At 37.6% G+C, this 16,886-nt stretch overlaps 2 protein-coding genes across 2 annotated transcripts; both read left to right on the forward strand.

The window, feature by feature from the left end:
- On the forward strand, window positions 480–10,610 carry LOC109844584 (nuclear pore complex protein NUP35-like). Its single transcript, XM_020413692.1, has 3 exons — window positions 480–847; window positions 8,575–8,686; window positions 9,947–10,610. The coding sequence occupies exons 1-3, from the start codon at window positions 645–647 to the stop codon at window positions 10,244–10,246; spliced, it is 615 nt and encodes a 204-aa protein (XP_020269281.1). The 5' UTR covers window positions 480–644; the 3' UTR covers window positions 10,247–10,610.
- On the forward strand, window positions 12,600–14,400 carry LOC109844585 (stellacyanin-like). The gene is made up of 2 exons (XM_020413693.1): window positions 12,600–13,434; window positions 13,919–14,400. The coding sequence occupies exons 1-2, from the start codon at window positions 13,245–13,247 to the stop codon at window positions 14,239–14,241; spliced, it is 513 nt and encodes a 170-aa protein (XP_020269282.1). The 5' UTR covers window positions 12,600–13,244; the 3' UTR covers window positions 14,242–14,400.

Genomic DNA, 16,886 nt, shown 5'->3' on the forward strand with positions numbered 1-16,886 from the left:
CCGAAACCGAACCGAATTTCGGTTGGGCCGAATATTCGGATAAAGGGGAAAAAAATCTGGATCTGGATGAGAGTTTTGAGCATCCGAAAAATTCGGATTGAATGCGGATTGGGCATAAAACCGAACCGAACCGAATATGCCCAGTCCTACCCGCCTCCAATGGTTCAACCGGACCCAACCGTATCCCACTATAAATAGGGGCTTTAACGTCATTTCCATCACAAATTCACACCCTTTTTCAAAAAGAAATTTGAAAAAAGACGAACTCGACTCCATCTGGGGTTGGGGGTAGTCATCACCTTCCTCTAAAATCTAACCCCAAACCCTCTAACCCTAACCTAACCCTAACCCCAAAAGATGAGCTCCACAATCCATCGAACCCCGAGCTCCAAGCCTCCAGAACGCCGATCGCTCTTCTTCCGCGATCTTGCATCCCCAGTCTCCGCCCACAGATCCTCTCGCTTCGCCGTCTCCGCAGCACCTCCGATGACCCTCCACCGCCTCCGGTCTTCACCCTGGAAGACCGCGTCGATTTCTCCCCCGAACCCGCCATCCATGAGGTACCGATATCGCCCGAGACGAAAACCCCGACGCCGACACGAAATTACTTCTCTACCCCTTCGCCGATCAGGACGAGGGCGGCGATGGAGAGGAGTGGCGGCGTGGCGGCGGAGAAGAGCGTTGCGGGTGGGGGAAGGTGGGCCCCGCCGGTGAGAGAGGAGAAGGGGTCGCCGGTGGATGGAGTGGTGACATCTTCGTCGGCGTTGGTTATGGTCCCGCCGGCGAACCAGGGGGTCCTGACGAGGGACGGGATGTTGGGTGAGGAGGAGTGGATTACAGTTTATGGGTATGATGATTTATTTCTGCTTTTACTGATTAATGCTTGAAAATTAAACATCTATTGTTAAGAGCTCGGGTTGCTACTTCCTAAAGTTTACATTTTTATTATCAAAGTTGTATATTGCCGTTACAAAACACATAATACAAACAATATCGTTCTGCCTTTTGTGTTATTATTTTGTAGCAACAGGACAATGTCACAATATGTTGCCTTAGTTGCTGATGATAGATTCACTTATTGATAATGTTCTACTGATTACCTTCTAACTAGGTAACTAATGCTTTTCAGTTTTGGATTAGATCCTTTATTTAAGTAATATTAGGCTAGAAATATGATTTGTTTCACATACTCCATCAAACCACCTACTATTTTGGTTGGCAATTTCAGTCCTTCTTATCTGTCTTTACTACTACTGATTTCAATAAGCTCAGTTTCATGATGAGGGCTTTTCATAGGGCAAAACTTTGTTGTCTTTTGTGTAGAGAAGCGGATTAATAATTTGATAATTGATATGATTCTTTTGTTGTTTTTTAGAATTGCCACATAATATCAGTAGTATCTCGGTGCACGCGACGTGCACTTGATTCGAAAATGGGTGATTTGTTAGTGTTTTTTTTTCTTTTTTCTTTTGGAGTTTTCCAAGTGTGAGGCTATTTTTGTTGAATTTTACAAGCGCAAGGTTTTTTCTGTTGATTTTCCCAGTGTGATGACATTTCCATAGTTTATCCCAAGTGTGAAAGGGAATTTGGGGATTCAAAAAATGTGACACACAAAGCTAAGGGGGATTAAATATAGAGTTAGATTACAGTTACCATTATCACCGATCTGCTAACAGTAGACAGTTGTTAATTTTGCTTCAACATTAGTGAAATATAAGGCTAACCCTTAATTGTAGTTTAACTGAAATCTTCAAATCCCATAATTACCTCCAGTTGTCATTTGTCTTACACACCCTTTGTGATATAAAATTATAAATATCTGATGCAAATATTAGAGATAATAGCATTGTAGATTTGCAAGTGTCCAATAGAGTTCATTTTAAGTTAGGCCTTTGAGGGAATAAATTTTCTTTCATGAAGTCATACGTTCAACTGGTAAAGTATGCACTATGAAGTAAAATAAAAGAATAAAAGAGTAATGGGATTTGTGAAAAGCTAGATTACTCGGATACGACATCTTGGATGTTGTGTGTAGGGTTGTTGGGTAGTTTGGGGTGAGTTTTGCTTGGGTCATAAATGAGTGGGCACATTTATGCCCACTTGCCCATTTATGACCCATTTAGCATTTGCTAAATGAGTCACTTCTTATAAAGTTTTAGGGGTCTATTTGCAAATGTGAGGGCATACTTGCAAATTTTGGGGGCTTTTTGCGAAGATTAGGTGGGCTTTCTGCAAACTCAGGGCGATTTTTTTTCAAACTAGAGGGTTTTTCTACAAACTATTGAGGGGCTTTCTGCAAACTTTTAATGGTTTTCTGCAAAATTTTGGGGTTTTTTTGCAAACATTTGGAGACTTTTTACAAAATTTAGGGGGTTTGTGCAAACTTTTCAAGGGGTTTTCTGTAAACTTTTGGTCATGTAATAGCTTTGTTATATACTATGAAAATTTATCCTCCCTCAACTTATTAAGTGGAGCTTATGCACAAAGAAAGCAATTGTCCTATAGATTTCATTGTGATGACTTGAAGTATTAAAATGCACAATGCATTTACGAGTAAATGACAGCATAATTAGTGACCGATCCAAAGAATATTTATATTATAGAAGGCAAAATAACAGCTCATCAATACTCGAAGCATCATGTTCTACAACATGCTGCCTGATGAAGTATTTTTGAGCATGTCTAGCAACTTGAGTAGGAGTTCTTGTGACTACAAAATTCCTTGACATGTTCCTCCATTTTCCTTTACCACACTTTTTAATCCCCATTAGAAACAACCTTCAATCAATCAATACATCAATTTCTATCATCAGTATATAGATTTTGAGAACACACTAAAACAATTAAAAGCTAACCGATGAAGGTTTTCACATGCTACAATCAAAGTTGATAATCTCAATAAAGTTTCAAATGACAAAGCTATAGATAATAGTATACAGGTTTTGAGAGCACACTGAAGTTCCAAATACTATAACAACTTCCAGTAGCCTTAGACCTTTGAATGAGTAATAGATTGATGTAAGAAAATGACATAATCTTTAATATGAACTAATCACTACTAGCATCAAGAAATGGGCAGTCTCAATATTCAAGTACAATATGTTCAGTATCGAAGGTATTTCTAGCTACTAAGAGGAGACTTTAAGTACTCAAATCCTCGAGGAAGATCAGGAATTAATCGCCATAGTAGTTTATATCATTGCTGTTATTATTATTTTGAAGAATAGGTCACAATAAATTTCTTAAGATAACCAACCAGATTTAAAAGTTCACATGGGTAGTGTAACTCAATTGGATGCTCTGGATTTGTCTCTAAAGCTTTAGGTTAGTTACTTATTTTTACTTATTTTTGGTTTATTAATTTCATAGGTTTAGTTTTTATTTTTTGTCGGGTATAGTCATATATGAGACTTTTCTTTGTTGCTATTGATATGGTCTCTGAATTTTAGATTGATGATCAAGAGTTGAATATTTTTACTTGTTTGTATTGTTATATTTATTGGTTGTTTTAAGTACAAAATGAAAACTTCCAGTTTGTATATAATAAGAACATGAAGAAGAGTTGCATAGATGACTACTTTTAACACATAAAAGGAAATTGAGTGTATATCACATGATATATAGTTATGATTCTGTATTATCTATGCTAAACCAATAACTTCCATAGCTCTGGGATTTTGAAGGTAATACTATTGCTAGTATAAATAACCAGATGCAGTATGGGAAGTGGTAGCCCTTACCATCTCAGCTTATGAGTTATGAACATCCATGAGTGAATCCAAATGCTGCCACAAGCCTAATGACCTGTCTTTCCTGAAAAATAAAATAAGTCACTGCCATAAGCAATAAATAAAAGTCAAATAAATATATATATATAAATATGGATTGCGTAGAGTTATTCTGAAAAATATGATATTCTAGGCAAAATATTTTTGTGTGATCCTTTCATTACTTAAAGCATTTTAGGATCAACATGAAGAGAATAAAGAGCTTCTAGACTTGTAAAGTCTTAGGATTCTTCCGGGTCACTCTCCTTTATCTGATCTTTTAGTACCTTTAAGGTTCATTTTCCATCCACCTATGTCATCAAGAGAGAAAGGGAAGAGAGAAAATATCTCAAAGAAAATAAACATCTAGATTTCGCCTTCCGATTAAAAAAAATCTGAATATTACTAAAATCATACACTAAGAAATGTCCTTCAATATCTGCCAAATCTCCATTTAGATCATGGGAAACAACTATGTTAATCTAATATAACACTAATATAGCACAAACATGTACACCAACTATGTTAATCTAATATAAGACAAACATGTACACCATAAATTTACAAAAAATCAACAATAAAAAGTAAGCAACTTACAAGGAATCTTATCTAATAAAAAACCGATGCATATTTGAGCTTTGACATTCTCTGGAAGAAGACGATTGTGATACCTATTAAGCACACGACTAACTATGCTGAAAGCAAATTTAGAGATCAAGTAACAAGGATACTGAGTATATCACGAGCCATCATGGACAATTGAGGATGCTTCTCAGATTTTGCTTTTCAATATTTAAGAACATTCAAATTCTCATTATTCTTCCAACAAACCATCTTTTCGTCTAAATACTCTTCTAATTCAGACTTGGTCCCTACTAACTGAAACTATTTGACTCTAAAACTGTTCAAACTCAAACATCTCATCATCACGAACATCTTCAAAGGCCTCTTTCTGAACTATTACCAACCATGGATATATCATTTGATGCTCTTTCATATTCTTTGTAAAGAAGCTTTAGCTTATCCAAGATAGTCGCCACATGATTAGAACCAAAATCTACTTTTTGAGAACAAAACCCTACATACTTCACCTTATAACAGGGGTGTAAGATGATTGTAAAGGACAAAATCTTGCTATAACACTTCCCGTATTTGTTAAGCTTTTTCTCCAAATCCTGTACCCTGGATTTTATGTCTTCATCTTCACTTCTCATCCTCTCTTTATGCAATTTTGTATCTTCCACACTCCACCAAAATACAAGTTAGAAGTTGGGTATTTACTTCTAGAAAAAAGTGGACACTTTATAAAAAGGTTTCAAGAAAAATGCTATTTTTCAGTCTTTACCCATTCTTCATTTTATAGACAAACTGCAAAATTTAAATCGATTACCTTCAATCGCTCAAATGCCCGACGAAAAGGTAAAACACTCTCCAACATTAAAAAGATGGAATTCCACCTATTGGACACATCTTGTTGAATTTTCTTTGCACTAACTGAACAAGTTTGTTCGATACACTCAACAAACTTTTTCTTCCTTCCAGAGGGATTCTTCACATATTTAATGCGTTCTCTAAACTCGGATAAATATTTATTAATTATTTTTAAGCCATCTTGCACAACAAGATTTCAAATGTGAGCACAACATTGTACATGCAAAAATTCACCATTAGAGACAAAATGCTCCTTTAAAATAAGATGGTCTTTTAAAATTTTCATAAAAGTATCATGATGTGGCACATTATCCAATGTAACGGTGAAAATTCTGTTTTCTATGCCCCACTTCTTCAGTAAATGAAATAGTTTCTCTACTAAAATTGGCTCACTATATGGGGAAACATGAGAAAGCTAATATTTTATTTTGCAAGATTCATTGCTCATCAATATAATGTGCAATAAGAGACATGCAGTACTCTGAGGTTGAAGAGATCCACAAGTTTGTAGTTAGACTGATTTAGGAAGTAGCTTCAAAGTTTGTTTAAGAATTTCTCTCTTTCTTGTACAACTTAAGCAAATCAGCTTTTGTGGTGTTCCTCGAGATATGCTTGACTTTAGGATTTAAAAATGTATGTAACTCGCGGATCCCTCAATGTTCTAAAAACGGAATGGATAATCATGCAATGCAATTACCCTAGCCAACATTTCTCCTTAATTATCTTGATCTAATGACATTTTTTTTCATGACGAATCAGCCTCGTCTATATCTCGTTTTGTGCAAGAATGAATATGTCTCAACATATTTGTGGTACCATGATCACTAACATAAACTTGGTCACATTTCTTGCACTGAATTTTAGCTTTCCCATCACTATTAGTAGACAACTCAATAAAAAACTCCCGAAGTTTTGATTTTGCTCTTCTTTTACGTTTAGATGCAATTTTATTATCACTACCATCATTGCATGCAGTAAATCCATTCAAAGACATAACAACTAAAACAAGAAGTTAATATCAAATCAAATATTGGTAGAGATTCAAATAATGAGAAAGCAAAAAGAGCACCATAGGAACTCAACAAATCTAATAGTTAAATAGTAAAGGTGGTTCATCTCTACTAGTCCATAAAAACTCAACGAACTAGTTGTATACCATTTCTACTGGGTTGCTTGGTCCTTAGGAGAAGCGGAGTGTGGAATGTGTATGCTTATTGTTCCAAATGTCAAAATAATTGTCTTACTAAATGAGAGAGATTAACCTCCTTGTTATTTTCAGAGGGATTAACCTCCTAGTTAGCCTCACTCATAAACTCATCAAAACACCTGGCTAAGTTGGCCTCCTACCCATAATTCACTCAAAAGATAATTGTATGTGCGATTCATACAAGTGTGAAGTCAAGGTAATTATATGTTAAAGCAAATTTACCACTGCTTTGCAGATAATTTTTTTGAAGCAATCTCACCCAAATTGTAATCTCAAATTTTTTCATTCTTATTGATTAGAAAGATGAACATTGATTAGTCCAGGTTAACTTCTATCCATAGATTCTGAGAAATATATCAAATAGTCAATTACTCCTGTAAGAAGGTTAATTTTTAGGCGTGTTCATGGTTATTCGACTACTTGAAATATGGAAGATTCACAGTTTTCAAGAGGGCTTACTTGATCGAAACATCAAAAGGAAATTAGAAGATTAAGGAACTACCAAATTCATCAATTTGCAACCAAGAACAATAATTAAAGAAGTAAACTTGTGAATTTAGAAATAAAGGTTAGGGTTTATACAAGCAAATCGACATCGAGAACAAGATCAGGGAGATGAATTACTAGGCTTTTAGCAATAGCTCCATCCAAAGAGCCGGAGAGATCGTCGGAGAAATTAGGGCTCGAAACATCAAAAAGAAAATGGAAGATTATAAGGAACTACCAAATTCATCAATTTGCAGCCAAACACAATAATTAAGGAAGTAAACTTGTGAATTTAGAAATAAAGGTTAGGGTTTATACCCTCTAGGTTTTAGCTAAGCAAATCGACGTCGAGAACGAGATCTGAGAGATGAATTACTAGACTTCCAACAATAGCTCTATCCAAAGAGCCGGAGAGATCATCGGAGAAATTAGGGCTTTGTGCTCCATCCAAAGAGCCGGAGAGATCGTTGGAGAAATTAGGGCTCAGTGGTTTTGGGTTTAACGAGGATCACCGGAAAGAGACGAGTTGGTTCTCGGAGAGAGGAATCGATGCTCGGAGGGAGGAATGACAGAGAGAGGGGAGACGAGATTTTTAAGATTTTGGATTAGTATCGTAGAGAGAGGAGAGAGTCGAGAGAGATTTTTGGGTGTTTTCAGTTAGGTAAGGTCATGGGTGGGTCAAGGCCCGCCCATCGAATGCCCATTTAATGTATACAAAAATAGTTACCTACTCGATTGGACCCATTTAGCTAAATGAGTTGGTTTAGGTAGGTCTCATACTGGGTGGATCCAGGTGGGTTATTGAGCCAGAATTGCCACCCCTATTCGTGTGCCATGGACACTGTGGTTCAAATCAAAACCCGATTTTCCTTTTATTTATACCCTAAACTAGTTCCTTTGGAGAGAAAATCGATCGGATTTGAACCCGAAAACTGAAACCTATTACTTACATATTTGAAAGATACCCATTGTAATATCCATGTGATCAAGATTAAACTTTTGTTTTTAAGCCTTATTCTTAGTTTGATTTAACTTGATTCTTGATACATGCAAATGTTATAAGATTTTTAATTCAATTCAATATTTGATCTAATGTGTGTGTGTACAGCCGTGTCCCCGTATCCTATATTTTACAAACTTGCCATGTCCTATGTCCGTAACCGTCCTTGTCCATGTCCGCACCCGTATCCATGCTATCTAGGTGAAAATGTTCGTGACAAATGTATTTATGTGGAAATAAATGGAGAAGATCCTTGGTTAATTATAGACATTTATCTTGTTGATTAGATTTATAACTTAGTGTAGAGAGCATTTTATTTTCACATGAAAACTAGGAATTCGACATGGAAAATTGTCCAATTGCATACATGGCTTTGTTGCTATATTGCATTCGTATTTTCTGAAACCGCTAAACATGTGTATATTACTGCATATATCTTGCTGTTGTAGATTGTATATGTATGTTTGAAGTTTTCCAAAACTTGGCTTCTGAGTCTGCACATGTCCTTACAGTCGTGATACCTTGATCCATCAAAATAACATTGTTATTTTTATCATAATATTCTCACTGTCAGGTTACTGTTTGTCTGTTGGCAACTATCCAATCTGCCCATTGTGCTAGCATGTCAGTTGAATTTCTTTCTTCCAATTCTAATGCCACTTTTTATTATCCTTTCCTTTCAGTTTCTCCCCTGGGGACACCAATCTGGTGCTTCGTGAGTTTGAGAAATGTGGTGTAATATTGAAACATGTCCCTGGTCCAAGAGATGCTAACTGGATGCACATTCTCTATCAGGTATTATAATTTCACTTAAGCCTTCTTCTCTTTGATATAAAGCATTAAGGTTACTGGAGTTTTTTTTTGTCCTAATTACTTTTAACAGTTTAACTATACCTCAACTAAAATTTTATGTCTATGCACCACCCTTTAATATTGATTCTAGAGATTCTTTGGAAGGAAACCTGAATTTAAGAATGGAGCACCACAATTTTCTGTTGCATAATCTTAGGACTTCTCCAGTCCTCAGAGACCGGTGATGAGCATCACTTCTTACATATGTAATACCCATTTTTTAGTATGTATTTTGTGCAAAAGGGGTGTGATAGGAAAAAAATGAAGCAGATTGCTACTAGCTGATAGTTGTCTCTGGACACAACGTCACTGAAATTCCCCCAGCCCCATCTTAACCCCAACACTGCCCAAAAACAGGGCAAGCAGAGACAATATCACTAAAATTTTCCAAGTTTGAGTTAACTGTTAGAAGATAATTTGTAATTCTAGAAAACTCTAGAATATTTGTAAAAAGCATGTAAACTAGAAATGTCTAGAATAATCTAGGAACTAGATATATTAAGCATGAATGTATGTAGAAAATAGAATTATATAAAATTCTCTAAAAACTTGATGTATCATGCAAAATCTAAGCATTCTAGAGAATTCCTTGTGAACCTATAAATAGGCCTTGAATGTAAGCTTTGTAATCAAGCCTTAAGCAATTCATACAAAGTTACTTCAAGTTCTTAGCCTCTTCTCATTTTCCCTTCTACTTCCTCCATTCTCAATCCTACAAAAACTAAAATCAATTGCCCATCTAGCTTCCGCAACTCCAACATTAACTTTTGATTACATTTTATAAGCCCCTGAACGTTATAAAACAGAGAACCTCAACTTTCAAAATTCCACTAAACTCCCTGAACTATTGTAACATCTCATGCAGAACTATTCTAAAATCTCATGCGCATATGAACTTAGAAGTCTTAAAATGTGACCTGATCGTTGTGTCTTGCTCTTCCACATAACACACTTCATTTAACGTTTTCTAGAACAAACTTTGACTTGTCATAATTCAATCTTATTATTCTATCCGTTAATGTTGTTTGTGAGATTTTCAGTAGTTCAGGGGTGTGTACCAAAAATCCTTATTTTTGTTATATGCTAGGTTGCACTGACTTGTAACCGAGTAATCAACATGCATCAATTTAGACTTGTATATAAACGTCAAGCCGCACTGTCTCTACTGCTATTGTTTCATCCTTATAATTCTCTGATATGCAGAACCGGTATGATGCTCAGAAGGCTTTAGCAAAGAATGGTGCACAACTAAACAGCGTTCTCATAATCGGTGTGAAGCCTGTAGATCCAAGCCAACGTCAATACTTGAACGAGAAGGTCAGCATCAACTCCAATGGAGGTTTCATGGGTTCTTTACCCTCACAGTCTGCATCAAAGAGATCTTCAACCCTGAGCTCAGTGCCCTTGGTTAAAGATGGTGGTGGGCATCGTTCAACTGGAGCTGTTGCTTCTCCGGTAAAGTCGGTTGTGTCCAGAGTCATGGACTTGATGTTTGGGTTGTGAGTAGGAAGAAAGTATACAGTGGACCGGGCCCTATATAGTGATCCAAAGGTTCTCTCTTGTTGGCTGACATCTAGGCAAGCAATAGATCCAGTATTATAAAGTTTCCAGCGAGTTGAAGATATAATGACGGAAGGATTATTAGTTTTTGAAGGAAGCTATGCCAAAATTCTTTTCTTCCAATGGGTGCAGATATAATAAAGTGCTATTGATGTAGAGCAGAAGTTAACGCGGGATCTTAATCGATTGAGAAGAAATTGTCGGGGTTTATGCTTTGTATAATTTATGTTTCGAGCTGTTAAATATTTGTATTGAGTTCAAAAGATGTGAATTCTGAGCTGATTAAGTAAGATTTTCATATTTTGAAGGCTTTTTGCACTTAAATACCCCAAAGTTTGCTCCGTATCTGACATTGATACTCCAGAGATGGAAAAACTCGAGCACTGGCAACTACTGCAGATTCTTGAACTTGGTTTAAACAGATTATTGATGAAGGCGGTAATGCAAGCTGACTTGCCCATTCTTATTCTATTGATTCTTTGTTCTATTTTGCCTACTTTGTCTAATTTCAGATTGTGAAGAACGTGCAAACCTGGACAAGTTTGCAAGAGTTTAGGCTGTAAACTTGTGTGATGTGAGTGGTATCAGAAAAATTAAGGTCAATTTGGTATTGCCTTTTTAGGGCACTTCTGCTTATTTTTTCAATAAGCATCAATAATGATGTTTGGTGAAATTTTTTTAGCTTACTTATTGAAGCTTTCTTGTTTTTTAAAGGGGTGCTCTTAGAAGCAATCTGAGCATGCTATTAAAAGCAGATTCTGCTTTTTTAGTTTATATATCATATATACCTTTTATCTTTTAACAATGATTGTCATTAACCAACCACAGTTCTATCAAACACCTTTAACTTTTTTAAAAGCAAATTTTTATATTTGATTACCAAATAACTATTTTTAACAGCTTACATAAGTTGCTTTTATAAGCTCGATGAACACCAAACTGGCCCTAAGTTTGCAGAGCAACCGTTTGACTTTCACGGCAGGATTACAGGTTGCTTTAGAAGAATTGTATCTTAGTCCATCACTCAGATTGAAGCTTTAGCAAATCTTCATGGCCTAGATGTTTATTCCAATGAACTTACTTATTCCGGCTATATTGAGAACGTGACGAGGTTTGAATTATTAAATGGGCTTTGATTCTCATAAAAACCCAGGCTTATTTTGCTTCACGAATGCATTTTACTTTTTTATTCCGCAGGTTGAATGGAAGACTTATGGCTCGATTAAATTTGCCTCAGATCGATTCCGTTCACAGCTGGACCTCACTTTGTTTAACAATGATCATCTGGTTTTTCCTTCAACAAAATGCAGCCCCTCAAGGAGTTTTGATGTCCTTTTCTCTCCGGGTATAACGGTTACCTTGTGCACTCGAAATGTTATGCTTCTACCAATATGCATTCTACATATTTCATACCGGATTCTTACTGTCATATAAGTTTTTATTAGGAAAATTGATAAAATTGTAACTTTGGTGCAGCGTGCAAACAGCAGTAATTACTTATAGGGTTCCAATATGATTTATTCATAGTGATGATACCTGTGAATGTCAAAGTGGTGAGTACGTCTTTCCTGCACAAAGGCTAAACATGCATGATACAAAATGATAGCAAAAAAGAAGCTAATAGGGTTGAAATCCTTATACAGCCAGTATCGAAGATAATTTACTAATTCAGCCTAGGTAAGGTTGGAGCCCTTGCTGACAATAGCGAATGCCATTGGTTGGAGCTAGGCACACAACCAATATGTTTATAGCGGGGTTTCCGTTGCATTTATGTGTAATGGGGTTTATCCAACTTATTAACAGAAAAATAACTTGCCCATAAAGTGTCAGACTGGACAGTCACCTTGACGTACATATATTGATACACACATACATATATAGATACGTACATGCATAAGTACGTACGTACGTACATAAATACGTACACTGCATACATAACATAAATGCTCACGTACGCCTGAGCACAGACACATAAAAAGGTATATCTGCATGACGACGTAGCATTTCTCAGTCTTCCTTAGACCGAGACAAAATCCCTCTGACTTTGCTGACATTATGTAGCACCAATACTTTGAAGGAGGATGAAGACTTGTATCGCACGGACTCAGATATTCAAGAACTATGTTACCTGATAAGTTCATGTTGAATACTCCTGTTTATGTGTTCTAGAATTTGATATATCCTATTATGCATATCAGAGACTCTAGGCACGTCTAATGCTAAACAAAAAAAATTGAACGTCTGAATGATATTTTGTGAACAATGAATGTATCAACCGGTGTACAAAGCATAACGGAATCATATATGAATGCTATCTAAAGTTTAAGCACTGGTCAGAAGTTCTGCTTATTATCATACGTATTAACTGCTCTCTCTAATGATTCCTTTTCCTTTGCAGGCGCCAAAGCTCCCCAGTTATACTTATAATATGATAACTTTCCAAATCTCCAGCAAATTCTGATATACTTGGGTGAGAATCAAATATATTTTTTCAGTCCATCGAAGTTGGGAGGTATCATTAAAGATGACTATCGATTTATACTATGTCGTTCAAGTTTTTTTGTCCCCCTGAGAGTACAGTTGACCTTAACGGTTCCATGGTGGACAGGTGACAGGTTCATCTCGTTCCTTAACTTCAAAATTTTCCTTCATAATACCGACTCGAGCATTTTGGTGCTCACCATTTTCCGTAAAACTGCATCCAGATAACTCCATGGATCACCATTTTTCCCCTTTGCGGAGGCCATTCTCTGTTTGTAACTGTAGAACTTACCCCCACGTTCTCCACTCCCTCACTTCAAAAACTAACAATAACCGCCCCGCTTTGCCTCTGTCCTTATATCACGCAGCCTCTTCTTTCTTTAGTACGTAACCTGAGAGCTTTCAGAACCCCCAAACTCTGGAAACCTCGTCGTTACTAAGTATTAATCCAAAGAGAGCAATGGGGATGTCTTCTTCTTCTTTGATCCTGTGCCTTCTCCTCCTTGCTGCAAACCTGGCTGTCATCGCCGGAGCTAAGAATGAGTACAAGGTTGGCGACGGTGATGGTTGGCGAGTTCCCGCTGATAATGACCCTGACTTTTATGAGACATGGGCAAGCAAGATCAAGTTCATCGTGGGCGATTCAATTGGTAAGTCACCATGTCGTGCATGTATTCCTCCTCTTTCATTAAACCATGCCTCATGTCTAACTGTCATTAGGGAAAACATGGTCGCTTTCGAACATTTTTGGTCTTATTTAAATAAGTTTTTGGTCTTATTTAGATCCTTCCAATAACATGGTCACCATTGATTATCTAGTTGGTGGTTGTGATTTTTCTTTGAGTGCAAATAGGAATTTGTGCAATACACGGGGTATGGTGAGTGTTAGATTTAGATTGCATCATAACCGTCTACTAAGTAATCAATGATTGAGATTAAAAGTAGTGATCTCTCCACTACTTTTTTGTAGTGGAGAGGATCCAAATTCAATTATTTAGGCATAAAACTGTGTAGCTAGGTAGCACCATATATTCGTAATATTTGATCTGTTGATTTTGAAGTTTATGGTAGTTTTCTATATATACTTGCGGATAACATGTGATTTTATGTTTTTTTCCCCTCTTCTGTTTACAGTGTTTGATTATCACAATGATTCAGTTGCGAAAGTAAGCAAGAGAGGCTACTACCACTGCAACGAGACGAGCAAAACTCCAACGCTGAAGGATGGGAGCACAGTGATAGTTCTTGATAAGCTAGGGTTCTACTACTTTGTGAGTGGTGATGTCGAGCACTGTGAGAAAGGGCAGAGGCTGATGGTCGAGGTCGCCGGCTTGCCGCTGGTTCCAACGCCGTCGCCAGATTCGAGCTCGGCCTCGGTGGCCTCGTGCTCGGTTTTGTCGGCCGTGACTGCGGTTGGCTTCGGAGCTTGGTGGGTTGCAGTGGGCTTCAGCCATTAATTGCTTCAGCTTGTTCTGATTGCTGGGAAATTTGGAACTTGTTTTGATTATGTCGATCTTGTTTATTGATTGGTTTCCTATTTATGTTATATTCTGGATTTATGTGATTTTTTTAGTAATTGTATTCGTGGTGTTTAACTGTTGTCTTTGATTGTTTTATTTGTTGACCGTGATGCTGCTCTGAGTTACTAGATCTTCACATGAATTACGGATAGAAATTTTATGTGTGAATGGAAAATGATGGGCGGATTGGGTCGACATTCTTCTACCTCTCCATCTTTACCAAATCCTTTCGGAGGTTTTCATTATAGAAACCAACTTTGAAATGTTTTTATGCATGCGTAAACCTTCTTATAAGCAGCTTTAGCTTTCAATCAATCATTTTTAGTCAAATTCTACTCAATTAATGTTACAAATGTCCAGAATATTCATATTAAATGCACGTGTTTGACACTCGTTGATTGAAAAACTAAATTAACTTAAGATATTAATTGAGCAGAATTTGACAAAAAGCGATTGCTTGAAAACTAAACCCAACTTAAAAGATGGCTTACGTATATATAAAAAAAAATTTCTTCCTATATCATTATTATCTACTCGACCTGCTCTAAAAGATGGTTTTCATAGAAAGACCCAAACCGTTTTGTTGGTCAAATCAAAGCCCAGAGGAAATCCACACCGAGACAAATTTTATGCAATTTTCTCCGGTACAATAGCTTCATCTACAACTAATTTCTGACCACGGTTTTGAGGCGCTATTATACGCAGAAATTTCCGTTTTTATTTTATGAAAACCAGTACACAAAGCTATAGAATTAGCGTTGACATGAATCCAAACTCCAAATCTTAAACACACAAACACATCCTACTATCGATCTAACACGTATAAACCATGGGCGCGCGCACACAAATCTCCACCCTCCTCCTCTTCTCTTATCTCGCACAAACCCCCACCCCCTCTCTCCCCCTCCTCCCCGACGTACCCGCCAAATTCAAGTACCTCTCCACCTTCCCCCTCTCCCTCCACTCGCCCGGCAAACCACGCAGCTCGCCGCCTCCTCCCCCTGCTCCTCCTCCACTTTACAAGCACTCCCGCGTGCACGGATCCCGCACGTCGCGCACGGTCGCTATCCCCTCCTCGCTCCTCCATCTCCTCCAAGCCACCGGACATATCTCTGCCCCTCCCCTGCCTTCCTCCTCCTCCTCAAATTTTTCTCCGCTTCTTAACGCCGTCGTATGCCCTCGTTGGAACCTTTGCCACGCCCTGGGCCCCCGCCGCGCAACCCGCTAGCGTTGGTGCTGACAGCAGTCGGGGACACGTCTGAATGGCGGAGCGTGGCGGCGGAGGAGGCAGGGTCGTCGTAGGGGAGGCTGAGTACGCGGAGAGAGACGAAGAGGATGTGTTTGCACGGGGACGTGCGGTCCGGGCACGTTGCACGTCGGGGTTGGGGGAGACGGTTACCGCGTAGACGTTGGCGTGGCTCCGAGGACGTAGAAGGTAGGGTCGGAGCGGTGGAGCAGGGCGACGCGCGTGGCTCAACGCGGGACAAGGCGGTCGATGATCGGCCGGTCGGAGGTTGCTGGAGGAGAGTTTGAGCCTACAGACTCCATTAATTGTTTGGGCAAATTAATATGCTCTCTGTGGTTTGGAATATTGGATTTGATATGCCATATATGTGGCCGTGTTTGTGTGACTTGGAGGGGGATAAAAGGGGGTATACGTACCTTGCGTGAGTTGGAGGGGTGGCTAAGAATGGCGGGAAAGAGAGGGAATAGGTTAACTAAACTTTGGTTTCAAGTCTGGGCTACATATATATGGTCATAAATAAGAAAATATCAAGAAATATTAATTATACCTTAGTAAAACTTTGTACATGGATGTATCTTCGAACTGATCACCTGAATTCTAATTAAATGATCCATCAGTTTATTAATTTTCTAGCTGCTAATTCAATTTGAAAAATAAATATGCTAACTGGGACACTGCCCCCATGCATATATACGTTCAACTTTTTCGATGTCCATATGCATTTTAAAATCTAAACTTTGAATTAATTGATGTTAATGACAACTTCTGTTTTTATATTGAGGGAACGATTGGTCTGGAGTATTTCTTTTTCTAAGGGGAGCGTGGGGTTCAAATGTTGATGATAGCTTTTCTACGTTAATGTGTGTTTTAATATTTAGATGATCAAAGTTGCTAAGTAGGTCATTCGCGGAGCTAGAAATTTACAAGTATGGTGTCACTATATGAAAAACACATATAGCTAATTTATCATTTTTAATATAGTCAAGAACTTTGATGAGATTCAAAAAAGATATTTAACTAATACCATTAGAATTGACCTGCAAGTGTTTTTACTTTTTTGAAATTGTTGCATAATATCCTTATTTGAAATACCACTGATCGAGTACATTTTTTTAATGGGTCTAGACTCACTTTTATTTTTAGGTTTGGCCCATTAAAAATTAATAGGTTACTACTCACTATTAAAATAATTTGGAGTGTTCACTTTGTTTCACAAGTTCACATAGCTTCTTTAATTGTATGATTTACGATATATGGTGTCATTTAACACCGTCCTCTATATGTTAGCTCCGCCCTTGTCATTAAACAATGTAAAAACTAGCCAAATCTCTAGGAG

The sequence above is a fragment of the Asparagus officinalis genome, chromosome 6 (genome assembly GCF_001876935.1).
Source record: "Asparagus officinalis chromosome 6, Aspof.V1, whole genome shotgun sequence".
Lineage (NCBI taxonomy): Eukaryota > Viridiplantae > Streptophyta > Magnoliopsida > Asparagales > Asparagaceae > Asparagus > Asparagus officinalis.